At 39.8% G+C, this 20,105-nt stretch overlaps 2 protein-coding genes across 2 annotated transcripts; both read right to left on the minus strand.

Moving 5' to 3' along the window:
* Nucleotides 1-108: 108 nt before the first annotated feature.
* ppil3 (peptidylprolyl isomerase (cyclophilin)-like 3) lies at nucleotides 109-1,581 on the minus strand. The gene is made up of 6 exons (XM_074670863.1): nucleotides 1,507-1,581; nucleotides 1,185-1,259; nucleotides 898-991; nucleotides 751-818; nucleotides 554-672; nucleotides 109-440 (listed from the first exon to the last, which is right to left on the minus strand). Exons 1-6 carry the CDS (start codon nucleotides 1,507-1,509, stop codon nucleotides 314-316), a joined length of 486 nt encoding a protein of 161 aa, XP_074526964.1. The 5' UTR covers nucleotides 1,510-1,581; the 3' UTR covers nucleotides 109-313.
* Nucleotides 1,582-8,585: 7,004 nt separating this feature from the next.
* Nucleotides 8,586-19,015, minus strand: lrrc8ab (leucine rich repeat containing 8 VRAC subunit Ab). The gene is made up of 4 exons (XM_074670247.1): nucleotides 18,904-19,015; nucleotides 18,229-18,349; nucleotides 9,585-11,703; nucleotides 8,586-9,485 (listed from the first exon to the last, which is right to left on the minus strand). Exons 3-4 carry the CDS (start codon nucleotides 11,694-11,696, stop codon nucleotides 9,210-9,212), a joined length of 2,388 nt encoding a protein of 795 aa, XP_074526348.1. The 5' UTR covers nucleotides 11,697-11,703; nucleotides 18,229-18,349; nucleotides 18,904-19,015; the 3' UTR covers nucleotides 8,586-9,209.
* Nucleotides 19,016-20,105: the final 1,090 nt, after the last annotated feature.

Below are 20,105 nucleotides of genomic sequence, written 5' to 3' on the forward strand. Positions count from 1 at the left end.
TTGTAGTTCACATGATTACAGGACTACAACTCTGCTCCGGTTTAGCTCGTTGTCTTTTAAAAATAAAAACTTCAAAATTAGCACAAAAAGAGATCCACACACACACAGAAAAATTATAAAAGTTTAATTTGTACAAAACACAGTCAGTATTTACACAGCCTATTGAATTAACACAGTAACACTCAGCAGTTAAGCATTTCAGGGGTTTTCACACAAATGTCTAATCTTCCATCCCAAAAAGATGAGTTACACTGTAAGAACTGAGGTGTTGGACATATCAAAAGCATCTCTGCATGTGTAAAAAAGAAGCTGTTTATCCAGCGAAGGGGTTGGCATGAATAGTCACATCTTTAATTTTGGCTTCAGTGAGAGGTCTGAACGTCTTCTCATTGACGGGCTGCTTCTCCAGTTCATCCAGAGTTTCCAGGCCATCAATAATCCTACGTGTTAAAGAAGTTAGTATGTCAGCAGAAATGAAAAAGAAACACTACATACAATCTGTAATAGCTTTAAAAAGTCAATTTTCTAAATTTGTTATACTCATGTTGCATACTTTCCAAACACGGTGTACTTCATGTCCAAGTGAGGCTGTTTGGCGTATGTGAAGAAAAACTGGGAGCCATTGGTGTTGGGGCCATTGTTCGCCATTGAAACCACTCCTCTGACATTATGCTGAAAAAAAAATAAACAGACATTAGAGACTGAACATTTATTTACTACCAAGACAAGCATGATTCAGTTGCTACTTACTTTCAGGTGTTCACTGTACTCGTCCTCAAATTTGCGACCCCATATACTTGTTCCTCCTTTACCTGTGCCTGAAAATAACAAACAGATGAGGACAGAAAACTCCATAATTCAGTGCAGAAATGCAGTGAGTGGAAAAATAAAAGTTACCTGTAGGATCTCCAGTCTGAACGATGAAACCTTTAATGTTTCGATGGAAAGTGCAACCATTGTAAAACCCACTGGCAGACAAAGCAAGGAAGTTCTGCAAATGGAAACAGATATTTCACAGCAGTGTTAGGAGAATATAGACACGTCAGTCTGTGTTGAGACACTACAGCTTCTTTATCACAACAGGGTCTGTAATATAGTGAAACCATAAATCCTTTCCCTGTCCCATATTTTATTTTACAGTGCTTTGAGTATCCAGAGTGTAGTGCTAACTGTAGGAAACTCACCTCACATGATTTTGGTGCTCGCTCACAAAACAATTCAATTTTGATATCTCCCAGATCTGTGTGGAGAGTTACAGCCTGTTGAACAAATTCAAAAGAATAACATCATTAAAGACTCGTTAACTACAATGAAACCGATTCATAAACATTACTTAGCTTAGCATGATACTCTGGTTACAAATACAGACACGTTCTCCTGACAAAACTTAGTTTTTCTGACAGCATACATGTCATTGTAAATATAATTTATTTGATTATATTTTTGAGAGTAATTTGTGTAAATTTCCGACGAATTTTAATGGAAATGTGTTAAAATAAAAGTTACCATTTCAAACGGTGCGTCCAGGGAAAGGTGCGTCGGAGAAATATGACCGGTCTAGAGCAGCATACTACCGCAGCAGAAAGGTTCCGCTTTGATTCAACAGTCGCCCTAACGGCGTTAAGAGAAATCCCGTTTCTACCAGGTAACACAAAAAAACCGTACACTTTCCAAAATACAGAGAATAAATAAAAAGAATATAAGATAAAAAAAAGAGAAAAAAATATATTTTTAAGGCCAGACCTTTTGTGTTTTCTTTAGAAGTCTTTAAAAAAAAAAAGTCCTAAAAATTAATTTAATTTTTTCTGTTTGCTCATACTTATTAACTTGTAAATAACTAAATAAATCCATACATAAACAAATATATTTTGAAAATAAATTAGTTTTAACTACCCCCCCCCAAAAAAAAATAATAATAAATAAATAAATAAATAAATAAATAAATAAATAAATAAATAAATAAATAAATAAATAATAAAGTGGGAAAAGTTTTCTTTTTTTTTTTTCTTTTTGACTGACCTTGTTGACAGAGGCTTCCATAACATTAACCTTCTCTATGCTGAACATTAAAAAAAATAAAAAAAAAATAAATAAATGTGTTTTTATAAAGACATTAGGTTCACATGCAAAATGTGATCAAAGCAAATGTAAGAAACATTTTAAAAAAGCTTTAAGAAAGCCAGATATATTAAAATTTGCTATTATTTTGTCAATGAATCATATGACCATGACTTTTCCAACAAAATTTAACCTTTTTTATTTTGAATTGTTTATTTCGAACATGAAAAAGAAGAGAGTAAACTTTAAATCTTACAAACATTAAGTCAGAACAGATACAACTTTAATTAAACAATCAAATAAAAAATAAACAGAAGTAAATTATCTCATTTAATTTCTGTACATGTATAAAAAGTAGTGGAAAGAAGCAAACTATAAATATTCCCACCCTTTCTACATTACTTCCTAATAAATAATTAAATCAGCTTCCTTGTTACATACTGATAAAATATAAAGTTCTCTTTCTAGAGTTTTCTAAATTTGCCTGATATTCAATTCAACTGTAACTTAATTTATGTGTACTTATATAGTAATACTTAATAGATATATAGCACCAGCTAAACAGAAAACAAGACATGACTTTTCGACCAAGTTTATTTTATTTTATTTCTAGTGGACAGTGTGCAGGAGAGGATGGGACACATGTTCAAACATAATACTGTCACATGATTCATCCCAATACAGATGAGTTCCTTATTAATGGGAAACATGTTGTTACTCAATACTTCATGAGGTCAAATTAGTACATGGTTGAGTTTGACTTGGACACTGGAAAACACCGGAAAAAAAGAGGAATATGTACCCAGAAGTAGAGACTTCAAGAGGAGAAAAAGAAGATGAACACCAGGGTGAAAAGTCTTATATGTAAACATACAGACACACACACACATGGACTGCAGTCATACACACTTCTCTTCTGTACTAAACACAACAAAGACAAAGTATTCAGAAGTAATACAGTGTAACTTACACACACAAAAAATGCTGAATCAAGGTAAAACCCAGTGGTTTCTTTAAACACACATTTTGTTTTTAAACCAGCAGCCATTATTAAATACACCAAACTAGAAAAGAATGTATAGAAATGCATATAAAACTGGAACTGTATAAAACAACTGTTTAAATTAATAAAAATACCAGATGTAATAAAAATAGGCAATAAACTCATTACAGAAGAGTGCTAGCTGGTTGTCCTGAGAAATTTTGTTAGATTTTAATCATTGTAATAGCTGTCAAATGAAAAATATGAAGAGAAACAGAAAACACAAGAGTTAGGGATAAGAGGGAGACAAATCATCTAAGATACTTCTACCGCTTTCTAGAAATACATACGAGTGTACTGGCCATGTACTGAAGATTTGACACAAGGTTTGCTCTTAAAAAGAATGGTTGATTGTCTTCATCGGCGCTGGATTGCTGAGGTTTCTGAGTGTGAGTTTAGTTCATAAAGGTGAGTCAGTTTTCCTAAGAGTAGTTCCAAAGCAAACATTTTAATCTCATGCCTGGCAGTCATTAAGTTCAACCTTTTTATTCATAAAAAAACTGTTAAATACATTAAGTTGTCAGTATTTGTGTCACTAACTGTATCTTGTTGGAGAGGAGCTACAGTGCAAAAGCAGACTCTCTAGGACCAAACATCCTCTCATGACTCTATCGTGTCGGTGAAGTCAGAGGGACAAAAAGACGCCCGTGCAAGTGAGAAAACTACAGCACTACAAACCTCGACATGGTTTAAATAAAGGCAATATTGCACATTATAGCATAGTTCGACATGTTACTGAAATAAATGTACATCGCTTAGACTATATCTATGCTTTTAGTCAGGGTTATCTGAGTTTCTACTGCTACTGTCCAAGTTTTGTGTTCATGAAAATAAAAACCGGGTTTCTTTCCCAGGGGATAAAACAAGAGCAGCCCCGTTGTGTTGTTGTGCTGAATCAGAACTGTGCATTGATCTCACATATATCTCTCAGCACCATGCTGCTTGTTGTGGGAAAACACAAGAAGAGAAAACATCACTCTCTGAGAAGAAAAAAGAAAATTAAACAAATGATCAAACTTTAAAACCACAGAAAGAAATGATAGAAATTAGACGACCTGATCTGAAAATTACAGACGCCCATAAAACCCACGATGAAAAGGAAAAACATCCAGATACTCCTCCAATTATGTAAAATAAGTCAACTTTGTAATAAATGACAAGAAGAGAAATGTTCTCATAACATTTACATGGACTTCAGTGTATAAATCATAAATTATATAGACTATCTTATCTCAACTTTGACTCTTTTATAACATTTCCAGCTTTTTTTTCTTGTACATCCCTGGCAGGGTCTGGTTTCAATAAGAGGTGAGTGTTTCTAACAGAGACAAATAAAAAACTTTCTTTCATTAAAAAAAGCTCCAGATAGTTAAAACAACTCTTAAATCTCAAACTAAGAGTTTAAATATTTTTGAATATGCCCTTCAGACTTTCACTCTCCAGAAGTTTTCAGCAGTTCACTACAACACTGGTTAGGAGAGTCAAAGAGACACCACACTCACACACACATGCAGCTTTATGTTTTCCTACGGCCTCATGGGAGAAGTCAGGAGAAAGAAATGACACTTTTCAGAAAGAAGGAGTGTAGTGCAGCTTTAGAAACATTTATCTGCTTCAAAACACAGTCATGTGTTTCAGCACAAGAGACGAAGAGACACAACGCAAGAGGATTTAATAGAAGTTAAGGCAGCTGACCTGAAAGTTACGGCCCTTTTGTCTTTCTTACAGTGTCGACTGAATTACAGTTCGAGCTGCTTTCAAACATTAAAGCTATGGTCTACGATTTGGATGCTTGGTAATTATTAATAACCCCGTTAATGAGGCCGTTATGGTCCGATCTACGCAATATAAAGCCCCTGTCTCCCCTGCTCCACACCATTGCGCCTCGTCCTTCCCCACTACCCCTCTCACGTCAGCTAGCTGCTCAGCTACTGAAGCCTCATGGAGCCGGAGAAGACCGAAACCAGGAAGCTGTTACTGTTACCCTCCACAGCGAAGGGAAGAAAACGATAAAGTTTTGTGGAAAAGGCTGAAGCAAGGAAGAATCATGAGCGATACAGGTGCCAACGGAGACTAAATATCGGAGAAATGTACGACTGGTGGAAAAAGCAGAGGGATTTGGGACTGAAGACTGACGCCGAGACAGCTGAGTTTCTGTTGAACAGGTAATGACTTTGTTTACCACAGTGGGAGATGTCAGCTAAATAACTCTGGTTAGTCTGTGCCTATACTGGCTATTGACTTGCTCTGGCAATAGATGTTAGCATAAGTTAGTCATGTATCTTTAGCATTGTAAACTGAGCTGGTAAAGACTCTGCTCTGATCGGCTGGCAGTGGCATCAGCAGACCCACTTCCTCTCGCTAATTGATGGTTTTGTTGGTGCCAGTCCAAATGAAAAAGCTACCACCGTGTGTTACAAGGGGGATGTTACATTTTCTACCGCCGGGCTTCTTGCTCTACCAGAGGGGGCGTGTTGTTAGGAGGCGAGGTAGGGCGATACGAGCTGAGCTAGAGGGCGGGATCTTGGAACATAGAGGGGAGGGGGCTGTGTTTTTCAAATGTGTCTCTTCAGCCAAACTGTGTTTTGGAATCATAGACCATAGCTTTAACCAACCAAGGTGGTATTATTACACAAATCGTGTTGAAACCAGGAATGGGCATTCCAAGCAAATATACTATTCAATAGTCACTACTATTTGAACTACCTGATTACTCAATTTTCTGTTCCCTCTGCTGACATAAGGAGGCAGAAATTAATCTGATTTTGTTCATAATTTTGCAGAAGTTCCTCCCAGAACTCTTCAGTTTTTTTCTCAAGCTGTGATTTTCAGGGTCTGTTTACATAACAACGGATTTAGGGTGAAACGCAAAAGTTTTGTTGTGTTTCGGCCTGGCGTTTACACAAAAAGCGTTTTAGCCAGTCTGAAGTGCAAACATTTGAAAACAACCTCCAGAGTGGAAACTCTGTCAACACCGTTGCCATGTAAACAGTAAGCTAGCACAAGCCCATACGTGCTGCTGAATCTGCTGACTGTCTTTGAACAAAATGTGCATCTGTAGCAACACTTCTGCACTTAACATTTACCAGTTCACCAGATGATGGGCTCAACTCTACTTTGGTGGAGATCTACCAAAAGCAGGTTCTGGACAGTTATAGCACCGCCTACAGGCCTGGCATGCTTACTACAGTGTTTCAGTGTAAACACTGTTTTTTTTACCTCACTGCGTTTTAGTGTTTTCGGTTGAGATGTTGACGTGTAAACAGTGCCTCAGTGCTGCATCATTTTATGTTATTTAATGGCAGAAAGTGACTACCCACTACTACTGGACTTCAATATCCTATCAACACCAGTGTCTTGATGAAAAAAAATGAAAAATTATATTTTTAAGATGCAAAAATAGTCACATGAACCACTCCTTTTTTTTTTTTTTTAGATTAAACAAATGCTTAGAAAATGAAAGTCATCCTCTGTTCATCAAACTGAATTTTCTTTTGGCCAAGCTTAAAAATATCCTCAATGAAAGAAAAGTTCATTACTTCTACAATAAAACTCAAAAATCAGGGCAAACAGCAGACCAGTGTTACTTCATTATCTCCAAAGAAAAAAAGGAAATCTAGCTAAGGTTTGGGTACATTTTAACCAGGATACCGAGGCCTAACGTCAGCAAAAACCATGTGTCCTCCCGTGTAAAACATGATTCATCTCTCTCTACACCTTCAGCTCCTTCTCCATATTTGTTCGTTGTGTTTTTGTGCAATTTAGTACAAACATGTGGATGCAGCATAGCCAGAGAAATAATCCTTCTCCCCGAGCAGTGTACTGACAGTAAGGGCTGGGTATCGAGCTGATAACGTGCTCCGCTCGCACGCTATATTTGTTCTGAGGTGATGATCTGTTAGACTCTTACAGCATCTTGTAGAGTAATTGCTTTGCCTTAAGTCAAACACTCTGCCAGAAAGAAGCCAAACTCGCTCCATGTAAGGACCGAGCTGTCTCCTCTTCAAGCTGTGCTCCACCAAGACTCAAATCTTCAGCTCACACTCGAAACAAACTCCTTTACGATCGCCTGAAGATATTAAAACGACTGAATTCTAAGGTGGAAAAAAACCCACAATGAGTTGTGATTTTCATGAATCTTGACCATTCAGCTGGAAGTAGGAGTTGGTTGCGGACTTGACATAAGAGGAGCAGGTGATGGCTACAATCTGACAGGACTTAAGGACAGGGGGGTCTGAGGGTGCTTTTCAACCAGAAAACAAAACACAGTAAAACATTCCCAGGTACTACATGGTTCCTCTAGCCTATTGCTTGTCTGCATTTCCGAAAGAACCAAGTAGATTATGCAAATCAGGCCAGTGACATATGGAAGAAAAAAATAAAAGTAATTGCAAAACACTGCCAGGCCAGCAGAGGGCAGTAATGAGCCACTTGATGAACGACTTTTAAGGGATTCCTTGTCAAACGTGGTTTATAATCGTTAAATACTCATCTAATGAGAAAATCTCACATGTACACCTAAGAAGCTGAGCTAGGAGGCCTTCCTAGCTGTTGTAAACTGAATATCCACTGACACATTCAGCTGAAGGTCTCCAGTTTACAGGGTCATTCTTCAAACTAGGGCTGTAATGACAAATTGATAAAATTGATTAGAAAAAGCATTGACGTTTTTCCATAGTTGATGCACTGTGCTGCGCCATTACTGTATTAGTTTGTCTTCAGTTAACTTGGCTCCTTCCTTTTTGTTGGATTATTTAGCGTTTGGCAACTAGCTGAAGGTGCATTACCAACACGTACTGGACTGGAGTGTAGATTAGGTTAGATTGGGCTGCAGGGCTGTATGTGTCACATGTAAACAGACCAGCGTGGGGGAGAAGAAGCCGAGCCAGCAGCTGAGAGAAACAAGTAAAGACTCGAATAATGTCAGAGCCGGAGAAGCTGTTAGACCAAAAAAATTCAGAGTTTGGGAGAATTTCACACTGTGTAAAAGCACACAGCGTGTTAATTGACAAGAATGACCTTGCATGACACGTTTCGTATGTTGTGGAATGCATGGGTTGTCTTTTAGGACTAGTTTAGTCTTTTTATTGAATTGTTACCCCATTTGAAAACCATGAGGAGTTCATTAAACCAAAGTTAGCATTAGCGTTAGCTGCTACAGATAGTGGTAGAGCAGAGGGGGTGAACTGTCTGACCTACAGGTGAAGAGATTGAGGACACATTTTTTATTTTCTTTGTCTTTTTGGCCCACTAAGTTCTTAATCTGATGACATAATATATTATCTGTTATTTTTCCCAAACTGTTTTTTCTTTAAGTAACAACACATTCATGTCATTTGTTATACTTTATAAATGTAGCATCTGGTCAGTTCAATTATGTTCAAATATGTTGTTTCTTTGTATATATAATTAAGCAAACAATAGTCATCAGCCAGCCTTGCAAATTTTACAATTACGCATTCTCGTCCTTTTTTTCCCGATTAATCGATTAATCGTAAATATAATCGTCAGAGTAATCGATTAATAAATAATCGTTAGTTGCATCCCTACTTTAAACTGGAACACCGGGAGCTGGCAGAGACACATTCACACTAAACCAAGTCCATCACAGCTGGGGTCATCTTATGTGGACCCCAGAACTAAATGTAGGCCCTGGTTCCTCTGGTGGAAAAGCACCTTATAGTTCCAGGGTAAATTTCCTGTGGTTGAAAAGCACCTCAAGAGAGTTTACCCTCTCGTCTCATTTGTAAAACACTTGTTAAAAGAAATAGAGATGGAGAGGAGGGACTTTCTGTGCAAAGTTATGTTTGCCCAAAGTTTTGCATATTTAAGCTTCACCAAGAGAGACATCACACGTAAACATGCCCTGGATCACAACGTCACTGCTACATTATTGCTAATAAGCATTACTTGGTTACTATGAGAAAGTTAAAGGGAACAATGAGGAGCTCATAGTTTCTGTTCTGCTATTCTGTCCCTGCTTCTCGATACCCAACCTTACTGGCAGTACACGACAGCAGGACTATCATCTTTTACAAGCATTCCTCTGGGACCGTTTAGGCGTTCACCCAGTGTCAGTATCTGTCCTCGCTCGCAGACGCAGACCAGTTCAAGCCTGTTCTTTGTCAACTTTCCACAACTGTTCCTTAACCTCTGTGGGCAGGGTGTTGAAAAGGTCCTCCTCCACCACGAGGCCGGTTCGCTTCAGCTGTCGGCACTCGCCCAGCTCCACGGGCAGACACTCCAGACGGTTTCCTCTTAGTTCAAGCTGTGTCAGCGCCGTCAGTTCTCCAAACCGCGACGGCAGAGACTGCAGGCAGTTGTTGCCCAAGTTCAAAGTGCGGAGTTTCTTACACTGGAACAGTTCGTTGGGTAGGGTCTCGATCTGTATTGCAGAGAAAGACAGAAATCAATATTTCTGAAGCAAACAAACTTTAAAGGTCTTTAAAACTAACAGAAATGAAAGAGAAGAGTAAGTTCTCACCCTGTTGGCTGTCACTGCCAGGTACTGGAGGTTCTGCAGGAAGCCGATGTCTGTAGGGATGTAGGTGAGGTTGTTATGGCTCAGGTCCAGAGAGCGCAGCTTGCGGCAGTAAAACAACTGGCTGGGCATCTTCTCAATCTTGTTCCTGTTCAGGTAAAGTTTCTCCAGGTTGGTCAGCGTGCCAATCTGGATGGGAATATAGGCGATCTGGTTGTACCAGAGCTTAAGGCAGACGAGCCTGTGAAGGTGCTGGAAGCTGATGATCTCCTCGATGGTCTTCAGGTTGTTGTCCTTCAGGTCGATCTCCTGCAGGTTGTGCAAGCTGAAAATGGAGTGCGGTATGCGCTCCAGATCACAGCGGATGAGCTCCAGTTCTGTCAGGTTCACCATCTTCTTCAGGCTGTTCAGAACCATCAGCTTGGTGCCTTCGTTGTTGATTGAGAGCTTCTGGAGATGCATGCCCACGTCGGTCACCACCTGAGGTAGCTTAGTGAGATTACTCTTCAGACGGAGAACTTTGAGGCTCTTGAGCTCCCGCAGCCCGTCTATGACGATGTAGCGGTTGTTCTCTGCGCTGAGGTTCCCCGTCAGGTGGAGCTCATTAAGATTCTTCAAGCTATAGATCCACAAAGGAATTTCTTTGATGTCTGTGAACTTGATGTGCAGCGACTTCAAGTTCTCACGCAGGAAAGCCAAAGCAGGAGCTTCGATTTTTGCCGGCGTGTGGTAGAGCCACATCTCTCGCAGGTTGACGAGCTGAGCGATGATTGGGGGGATCGTGATGTCAGGGATTAGCTCCAGTTTGAGCACCTCCAGCTCCATCAGGTCAAACACTGTGTCTGGAATGCCGCTCAGCATGAAAAGGTGCAACTCCAACTTCTCCTGAGAGTTCTTGGTGATCCTCTGCCGCAGCTTGTCCAGCGTCCACTCGTTGTTGAGGTTGAGCTGCCTCAGTTTGTTCTCGCTGACCTCGGAGAGGAACACGGCGAAGCGTTTGGAGTACAGAGGGTCGTACTGATCGATCATGTGCATCATGAACGCAAAGTCGTTCTTCACATCTGGTATGTCGCTGTAGCTGCTCTCTTCTCGTATGGACTCAAAGGAGTACTTTTTCAGAGAGCGGCGAAGCATCCAGCAGAGCGTGTACATGCAGATCAAACCGTACACGACCACTAAGCTTATGTAGAAACAGGCGAGGATTTTAAAAAGTGTTGCTAAAGGGTGAGCACAGCGGTACACGCTGTAACCTGTGAGGCTTTCGATGTTCACCTTGCAGTCCACGCTGAATTTGATGTCATGCACGTAATACCCTGTGTAGCAGATTATCAGAATAAACTTGATGACTTTGATGATGGTCTGACGGATGTACAGCCTGTACACGATGTCTCCCTCTTCAACATGTATGCGGAACTTCTTCACTTTCTCAAACAGAGCTTTCGCCTGTTCGCCTTCTTTCTTGTCTAAAACTCCCGTTTCTGTTCGATCCACGATGCCTTGCTCAAAGCGTGTCTTTGTCCTCTGCAGCATCGGGACGCTTGCTTCGACGTCCTCACTGATCACTGACTCTTTGTGGTCCATCGAGCCGTTCATTTTCATCGGTTTGGGGTCGCTTTCTTCCACCACCGTCTCTGACAGAGCCCTTGTTGTCCATGGGGAGTCGAAGCATTTCAGCAGGATGGATACAAAGTGCTCGAGTTTGGAACTAGTCCGTGGGAACTTGAACCAAAAGTTGCTGCAAGCTAAGAAAATAAGTGTGTGAAGTAATACTAGGTATGGGAAATACTTGGCAAACCAGTGCAATCTGTTCTCATAACATACAGCATCCACATAGTTATACTGGTGGCGATCCAGATTGTACTGAATCCCTTTAGGTTCAAAGATTGATGTGTTGGGATAAGTGGCGTTGAAGTGTTTCTTGCAGGTCTGGTTGACAACCCACTTGCAGGGCAGGCAGATCATCTTGTCCTGCGTGACCTGCAGCGTCCCTCCAAACACGGAGATCATGAGCATGACGATGGAGATGTAGTCGGTGAAGACGTCCCACCATGGCTTCAGGATGCGGTAGGCTGGCTGTGTATCCACAAAGTACCGCAGCTCGGTGATGGGGATCATGATTTATCTGTGTCAGAAAGAAAAACAGTGACACAGTCAATCATTAAAAACTACAAGCTAGTTTGCAGCTGAAAATCTCCCTCCCTCTTATGCATGAACAACCTTTATGTGAACCACAAATCAATACAACACAGCTAACTAACGAGGACATCCATCAGAGCATCAGAACAGGGCAGGCTGTTGGTTTGAAGGAGTAATGAAATGCTGATTCCTGCGTGTTGTGACAAAGACGTACCTGATTGACTTCGCAGAGAGGGCGAGCTTATTATTGATTTAACTATTGTTAAACAGACACAATTAATCTTGCTTTTAGAAAACAGCATTTCAAATGTTTTGGCAACATGACAAACCAGCCGTCAACCCAATATTAATAACGTTCATTTGTCGGCGTTTTAATTTCGTCTCAAGGATAAATGGCGTGTCACCATGAGAGAAAAAAATACCACACAGGCTTGAAAATGTATGCAAGCTATAAACATAACAAATGAGTACATTAATGGAACAATCATTTAAGATTGGCCTAATCAAGAAACATTTGAGCTTGGAGTTTCATTTGGAGGGCACAGTAATTAACACAGTGATTTGACTTTCCCTCATCTGATGCTAATAACCCGGCACCAACTCAGGAGTCCAGACTGTATGAAAGCATCAGGAGCTAAATTATGTACATCTACATTTTCTGACAAGGTCACAAACCAAACCAGGAGAATATCTGGTTAAATCTCACTTCACTGTGAGAGCTGTGCATAGGCTACTTGTATGAGGCTAAAGCTCTGTACATTCAGCAGAAACTCAACAACTCTTACACCTGACGTCTTTAGATGAATGGATTTATTATGATGTGTAAAATCAGAGCTCAAAAAAAAAATTGAGGACACAAGACCAGATTAAAGTTGTAAATGTAAAGGTGCAGGGAACATAAAAACTGGTGCATAAGAATAAAAAAAAGAAAAAAAAACAGAAATATTTGGGGCTAAAAATGCTTCTGAGTGTAGCTAACGTTAGCTGAGCTAGAACTGCAAGCATCAGGCCCTCTAAACAGATTAACATGTCTGTGCAGGTTGCACATTGCTTCAGTCGTGAGGTTATGTGTCATTTTAAAGATGCTATGCTATCTGTTTTTATTGCACTCCCTCGCCACCTTGTGGCCCTGAGTCTCCGCACACTGTTGTAAATTACTTTTAGCTATGTGTGCGTTTGTTTTGGAATCAAATGGAGATCGGATCAAAACAAATTTTCTTTGTTCAAGACAACTTTTTACTGGATACAACGCGCGATGGTAAGGGACTTATCAGTTCAGTTATGAAGCACTATGGTTTGAAACGTGACATCAAGCAAACGTAGCAGCCGGCTGTATGTTAGCCCGGTGCTCTGATGTATCTCTAGGCTACTGTGACCTAAAGGCTAATTAGCCTTTAGCTCGGGCTGTATCACTCCCCTGTTTAGCTCTCTTCCGTCCTTTTTCTGTCTGACAGTTAGGCTCCTGTGTCCACCATCACTACAAAATTAATCACAGAAATTGTTTTCAGCAGAGAAAAACACAGATCTTTGTGTTTTATCTCTTCTCTCCACTGAACTTTGTCAGCTGGCGTGGTGTTGTCATAGAGACCTAGATGTGCCATTGATCAATTTGGTCCTGGATGACCCGAACTGGAAGCTAAGAAGTAGCAATTTAAAATAACCTGTAACCAACAATACTGGCGCTGATAACCTCATATTGAAGTGTGGATTACAATCAGGCAAATATCTAGAAGGGAGACTTTTTCAAGATCCCTTTCAGACTCCTCACAGCCCCTTATCACCATTTCTAGATCAACATAGCTATACCTCACAGTGATACAAGATGTCTGCTGTGCATGTTTACATCCGGGTGGTAGAGCATTTAGGCATGAAGGAGTTACAGCTGTGGTTAGCAGTGGAGCAACAGCTTTGGTTAGCAGTGGGTAAATGTGCAATAGCTTAAACACACCATATGATTATTATTTGGAGTTTACAATGACAAAAAATTTTGACTACTTTGCGTTAGGGCTGGACAATTAATCGGATTTTAAACGTGATTTCAATTTTGCCATCTGACAATCATAAAAACAATATAATCGAAGAAAAACAATTAATATGCCACACAGTGTAGATGTATGCAAGTTCCTGTGCTTCATAGCTCTTCTGTGTTCCACGTGCAGCCACAGCGAGTGCCACTTGCTGGTTCTTTAAAATTGTGTTTAAATCAGTACTGAAGTTTTTGAATAAATGAATAATTGTGTATATTAATCGTGATTTCAATATCACTTAAAATAATTGGGATTCTTATTTTTACCATAATCGCCCAGCCCTACTTTGCGTCAGAGTTCCAAAAGTGGGGGGTTGGGACCCCTTGGAGGGTTGTGAAATACCTTCCAAAATCAAACAGCTGTTTATTTCATCCATTGTGTGAAAATATGAACAAAAAATAGGGGTTGAATTTGATATCTAAAGGCACGAAAATAGAAAATGTTTGATCTATTTTCCATATTTCTGTGTTAAAGATCCAGGAGGTGACTCAACCAGGGTAGCCGCGGTATCAGAGGGGGTATATTAATTTAGGAAACACAGCAATATGTGCACCACTGCTAAGGTCTGACATCACTGTCCAAAAGTGAAAGTAAAGAAACTGTTTTAACAACATCACTAATGTTGGAAAACCACCACATCCTCTCACTCTCATACTTGCGGGCAATAGTCAAACATGAAAATAACTTGAAATTCCCATCACTCCTGACAAATGGTGCTCTAATGATCCATGGTTACACACAAACGCATTGTTATTGGGGGCTACAGCTGAGCATTACTGCTCTACAAACTCGGACATAATGAACCTGACCACCAAAAGAGGCCCTGCAAAACAGTGTGCACCACAGCATCAATCCCTGCAACATCGCTCTGTGCATTAGGCCATTATAAGCGTCCATGCAAACCAATGAGCAAAGCTATGAAAGTGATACTGGGAAATAAAATTACATTTACCATATCTGATTAGGAATAAATATTATGAATCAAAGCTGCTGCAAGATCAGGTTACATTATTCAAACACATGAGAAGAATATATAACCAGATTATAAAACGATGTAATTAAAAGAACAGAGGGGTTAAAAATTGTCTGATCTTATTAAAAAAATGTCATACTTACTAATCCAAACTGTGAAGCAGAATAACTCCATGCATAAAACAGCCAAAAGCAATCCACAGCCGCCTCTGTTGTACATCAGAGCCTGATAAGACCCTCCAAGTCAACCTCTAGCCTTTCTTGAGTGCGACACACCCAGCATGTAAGCTTGAGGAGTCCCTCTTCTAAAGATGATGTTCCGTTTTGGCTTGTTTAACCCAAACAACACAAGAGCCAGAGGAGCCACCTCGCTCCGCTCCTCTCTATTCTTAGCCATTTCCGTTAATAATACCCAGAGTATTGTCTGTGGGGGCCTTGAGAAGCACCTCCCGTGACCTTCAGGAGGAGATCCTGTTTACCTTATAGAGGCTGCTGTCTCCAACTACTGTCTCTCTGGAATACTCTACTGTCACCTTTTGCAACCCCACCGCTCCCAACTACACACACCTACACACACACAACAACAGTCTGGAGTTGGCATTCATCACAGCTTGTACTTTGTTAGGAAACTATAAAGGCGAGGAGACGAGGCGCCTAGTCTGATCCTCGGCCAAATAAGCAAATTTAGGCTGGCTCTGGTTCAGAGGAAAATTTGCAAACATCAGTATTCCAAAGCAGTTACTGGATCAGGCAGCAACCAGTAAATACGTACAGTGAGTCAATGATGATGTATAGTGAGCTGGTTGCTGGAGCCGACCGGCAGAATGGGTGTGATTGACTAAAGAGCTGGATTATTTACACCATACATTTTTTCCAAATATTGTTGTTAAAAAAGATAAATGTACAAGAGAATGATTCAAAAATAGCAAATTTTGCTAAGTAAAACTGCAATATATTGTATACTTGGGTCATATCCATTTTTATATCAACAGCTTTGCACAGTAGTTAAATGGATTCCTATCTCTTTCTGTCTGTAGGAAGGTTGGGAACTATTTCATAGTTACTGCAAAAAGTTAGCAGTGACTATCTACCTATAAACCAGTGCTAGTGAACATTATCTGTTGTCGTCAAAGAATCTGTCAACCCGCTACATTCTTTAAGCTAGAAAAGCACTCAGAGAGTGCAGACTTCTGCCAAGCACATTGTGATTTTCACACAACACTATAGTCCGACTTTAATGTTATACTTCCTTTCAGCAGACTGTCTGCTACCATTTGGTGTTAGTTGCAGGTTTGTACAATAATTTGTTACCTGACAGTGTTGGAAATTATGATGACCCAGTACAAATTTCATATTCTGGATCTTAGAATCCAGAATATTGCCAGGAACTGGATCATACTTTTACATCTGTCAGAAATTATGGTGACCTTGTCTTGTATTGTTTTGCAAAGCAATCCGACCATTTATGGTGGAGTTATATACACATCTGATGGAAATGGCCCTATCTCACAATGATAAAGAATCCTTTAAAAAAATCCTGGCTCCAGACGGTGATCTGGATCACCTCCAAAATTGAATCCGTTCTTCCTTAGAAGATTTCCTGAAAGTTTCATCAAGATCTGTTTGTGAACAACATAACTCAAACAGTAACAAACAGACAAACTCTCAAAAAAAAACATAACCTCCTTGGGCGGAGGTAATGAGCTAGCTTAGCTAATGTTACTCACATTAAACTGAGTGGGAACATGGGATAAGAAGGAGGGGGATGTATTAAATATACTTGATATAGAAATATCAAGATATTGGTTTTAGGCCATATCGTGCAACCCTACTACAACCCAGAGTCCTGCACGGGTCCAATTTTCAAGATCCGCCCCGCCCCGACCCAGGGACATTCAAACCCGCACCCGAATCGCAAACCCAGGCATCAGCCTGATTAGTACCGCAACCCGATCCGACCCGTTGAAACAGGATCCACAGCCCGACCCGCAGCCCGAACCTTAATCTTATTTAAAGTAATCACTTTGGGTCATATTGTCTGAAAATTGAACGGTATATCGCCATAGTTCAGATGCCAGTGAGTAAACAACGCACCTGAATAAAGCAACTCTTCCAATAAAAGCCTGACTTCAGCTCCATCATTAACCCTCTGTGATCTTCTCACATACAACTGTAAAATCACTCGTTTTTTACGTTTAATGCTTTTAAACTTTTAATCTCTTAAAAGGACCTTTACATGTGTAATAGTAGACTTACTTTCTGTCCAGACTTAAGCAACGCTCAGCAGGTACAACCAGCTTACAACTTACGTTTTTATCTTATTGTATTTATTATTATTTTATATTAACTTTGATGTGTCAAACTAAAACCCATGACTCGACCCGCATGTTATTTTTTTCCACCCAGATCCAGGTACCCATGGGTACCCGACCCAGTGCAGGACTCTGCTACAACCCCTTGAAAGTTTCCGCACAAGTTTCCGGGTCTGGTCACCACTTTCACCTTTAAGAACCATGTTGCTCACATCACTAAAACCGCCTTCTTTTACCTCAAAAATGTTGCCGTCTCTGCCTAGTGCTCTCCTTCTCGGCAGCTGTAACCCTGATACACGCCTTCCCAGAATCGACTTCTGCATTAGTATCTTGTATGGTTTATCATCAAAAGTCTTCAATGAACTCCAGTGCATCAAGAACTCATCTGCCCATCAACTCACCCATTCTCACTGTCACATCCCTATCCTTCAAAATCTCCACTGGCTCTCTGTCTCCCATCGCATTCAGTTCAAAATCCTTTTGCTGACATAAAACACCCTATATAATCTGCCTCATAGTCTTCACTCCTTGGACGCTAACCTGCTTTCCCAACCCATGGCACTGAGCACCAAACTCGAAGCGTTCACCATCACTGCCTCCTCCCTCTGTAACTCACTACCCAAACACATCAGCTCCTGCACCGACCTTAGCGCATTCAATTCCCAGCTCAAAACCCTATCTCTTCAGACTTGCTTTTATATTTTGATGCTCAAATCATTGTTTCATTGTGTTGTCTTCTCAGTGTGTCTTTTCGTATCTGTTTTTGTAATATATAAAGTGTCTTTGAGAACTCTGAAAAGCACCATAGAAAGTAAATGTATTGTTGTTACTTTTTTTTGTCATACTTTCTTGTCCATTTATCAATCTTTAAGCACCAAGACATCCCAACTGTGTTCTGCTGAGTGTTTACTCCTCGTAGTACCTTCTAAAATACTGTACATTTCCCAGTTGAAGCCTTCGGTTTTGTGTCTCTATTCTCTTCTACCTTTGAACCACTGACATTTATCACTTGGGTTTTCCCATCATACACAAACTGACATCAGATTACCCACACTATCTTCAAAAGAGAAATATGAAAACACAAAGTCCACCTGAGGCTGTGATAAGAGCAGAATCTCACACAACAGCATGTTATTCTTAGTAAAGGTGTGATATCAAGGAAAAACATCATGTTATCACGTAATAAGCAAAGATACTGACTGGTTTGGTTATCTGTGCTCCAGTGCTTGATGATGTCCTTGGTGGACAAGCCACTCAATGTGTGTCCAGATCTCTTCATGGACCATTTCCTCCCTTACAGCCATGGGGGTTGAATGGAAACCTAAAGGAGACATTAAGAGGTGGAAATGTAGCTTCCAGAGTGACATACAAAGTCATGAAAGTTACTTACATGCTAAACACTAATTCTACAAGGTTACATGTATGTTTATTTCATGTAAGCGCCTGAATCGGCTGTGCCTATGTGTGTTTAATCGCAGCATTACTCATATAGCCGTTTACAGGATACCCCATGCTTATTTACATGACTGCTCATATCGTTAGCATGGGTTAGGGTTGTCTTTGTCATCTGGCTTAGATAGCAGAAAGCACAGAAAGTTATATTAACGGCTTTTTATCGGCTGCACAGTGACATAATGTGGCACAAAATATATAACAAACTCTAAATATATTGTTTCAGCCAGCTGTGGATACGAATCGAGCTCAAAATGTTTAAAATCTACTGTTTCTACGAGGCTAGGCTACTGTTAGCATGTGAGCTAACCCGGCTGGTTCAATATGACTATAACTGAAGTTTACATTCTAATGAACACTGAAGATAAAATGATACCTAAGAAAGGTTTATGTGTATTAGAAGTACTTGTATGTTCTACTTACTATGCCTGGTGTGCTTCAATAATCCTCACGCTACTTAAATATAAATAGTTGATCACAAAATGCGCCCACTGTAGCTAGCAGTCCAGCTAGCTAGCTGTCGTTCAGGGTTGCCAGATCTGACTGACAGTTTCCAGCCCGAACACAACGTAGAATCCGCCCACCTCCATAAAAACCGGCTCAAATCTCAACCTCTTTAGAAACTCATGCTAATAAAACCGTAACTATCAGGTAACTATTAAATGTGTAATCGATAACACGGTATGAGCACACAAATTTACTTAATACACAACGAAGGGCTACAAGTGGGTACACTTTGCCTCCTCTTGCTAAACCTGATGTCATCATGCATGTTTTAGGAATTTGTATTGAAGAATTTGTCTTAAACTTTAATTTAAGAAGAAAAAAATGATATTGAATTAATAAATAATTACCAGTAAAATCTTTTTAAGTCCAAAACATTGGTTAGGTACAATATTGAAAGAAATATGCTACACCATACATGCTATGTGTAAAGATATATAGATTAGGCAGATTATTTAGGCAGATTTAGTCTGTTTTAATAACTTAATTCTGAAAGACAGGCATGCCTAAGACTAATATTTCTGAAGTATCATTATATGAACCATTTTATCTTAAAGGTACACAGGTAAAGCAGCAGTCTTGGAAACAGGAAGAGCCCACGGTTTTTACCACTTATCATTTACCACTTATCAACATCAATGTTACGTGCACCGCACATAATTAATTAATAAATAATAATAATTTTATTATTTGAATAGCACTTTTGAAAACATAGTTTACAAAGTGCTTTGACGATCATTCAGCACAAAATGATAGAACACAAACAAAACAATGAGCACAATAAAGTAAAAACAAAAAGCACAGCTTAAATTAAGACTAACAGAGAGAGACAGTGTAAAAAGACATGAGGTGAAAAGGTCCTTTACATAATTTATAGTACTATATAGAAACCCAGACAATACAAGAACATGTCACCCTTTAAGTTTTCTTTGGATTGATAAATGGCAAAAGAGAGGAAGAGGGGAAGAGAGGAAAGGCCTTCAGGCCAAAGCAGCTCTGTGTAATGTTGGTTTATTCACTCCAATTCATAATGAACTGATGATATGAGTGATACATTTTATTGAAAAATATTAGTTTTTATTTTTTGTCACTTAATGGCAACTGTTTTATTTTAATGAGAC

The sequence above is a fragment of the Halichoeres trimaculatus genome, unplaced genomic scaffold (assembly GCF_033239565.1).
Source record: "Halichoeres trimaculatus isolate MK-OKI-2021-1 unplaced genomic scaffold, fHalTri1.1 fHalTri1_scaffold_5, whole genome shotgun sequence".
Lineage (NCBI taxonomy): Eukaryota > Metazoa > Chordata > Actinopteri > Labriformes > Labridae > Halichoeres > Halichoeres trimaculatus.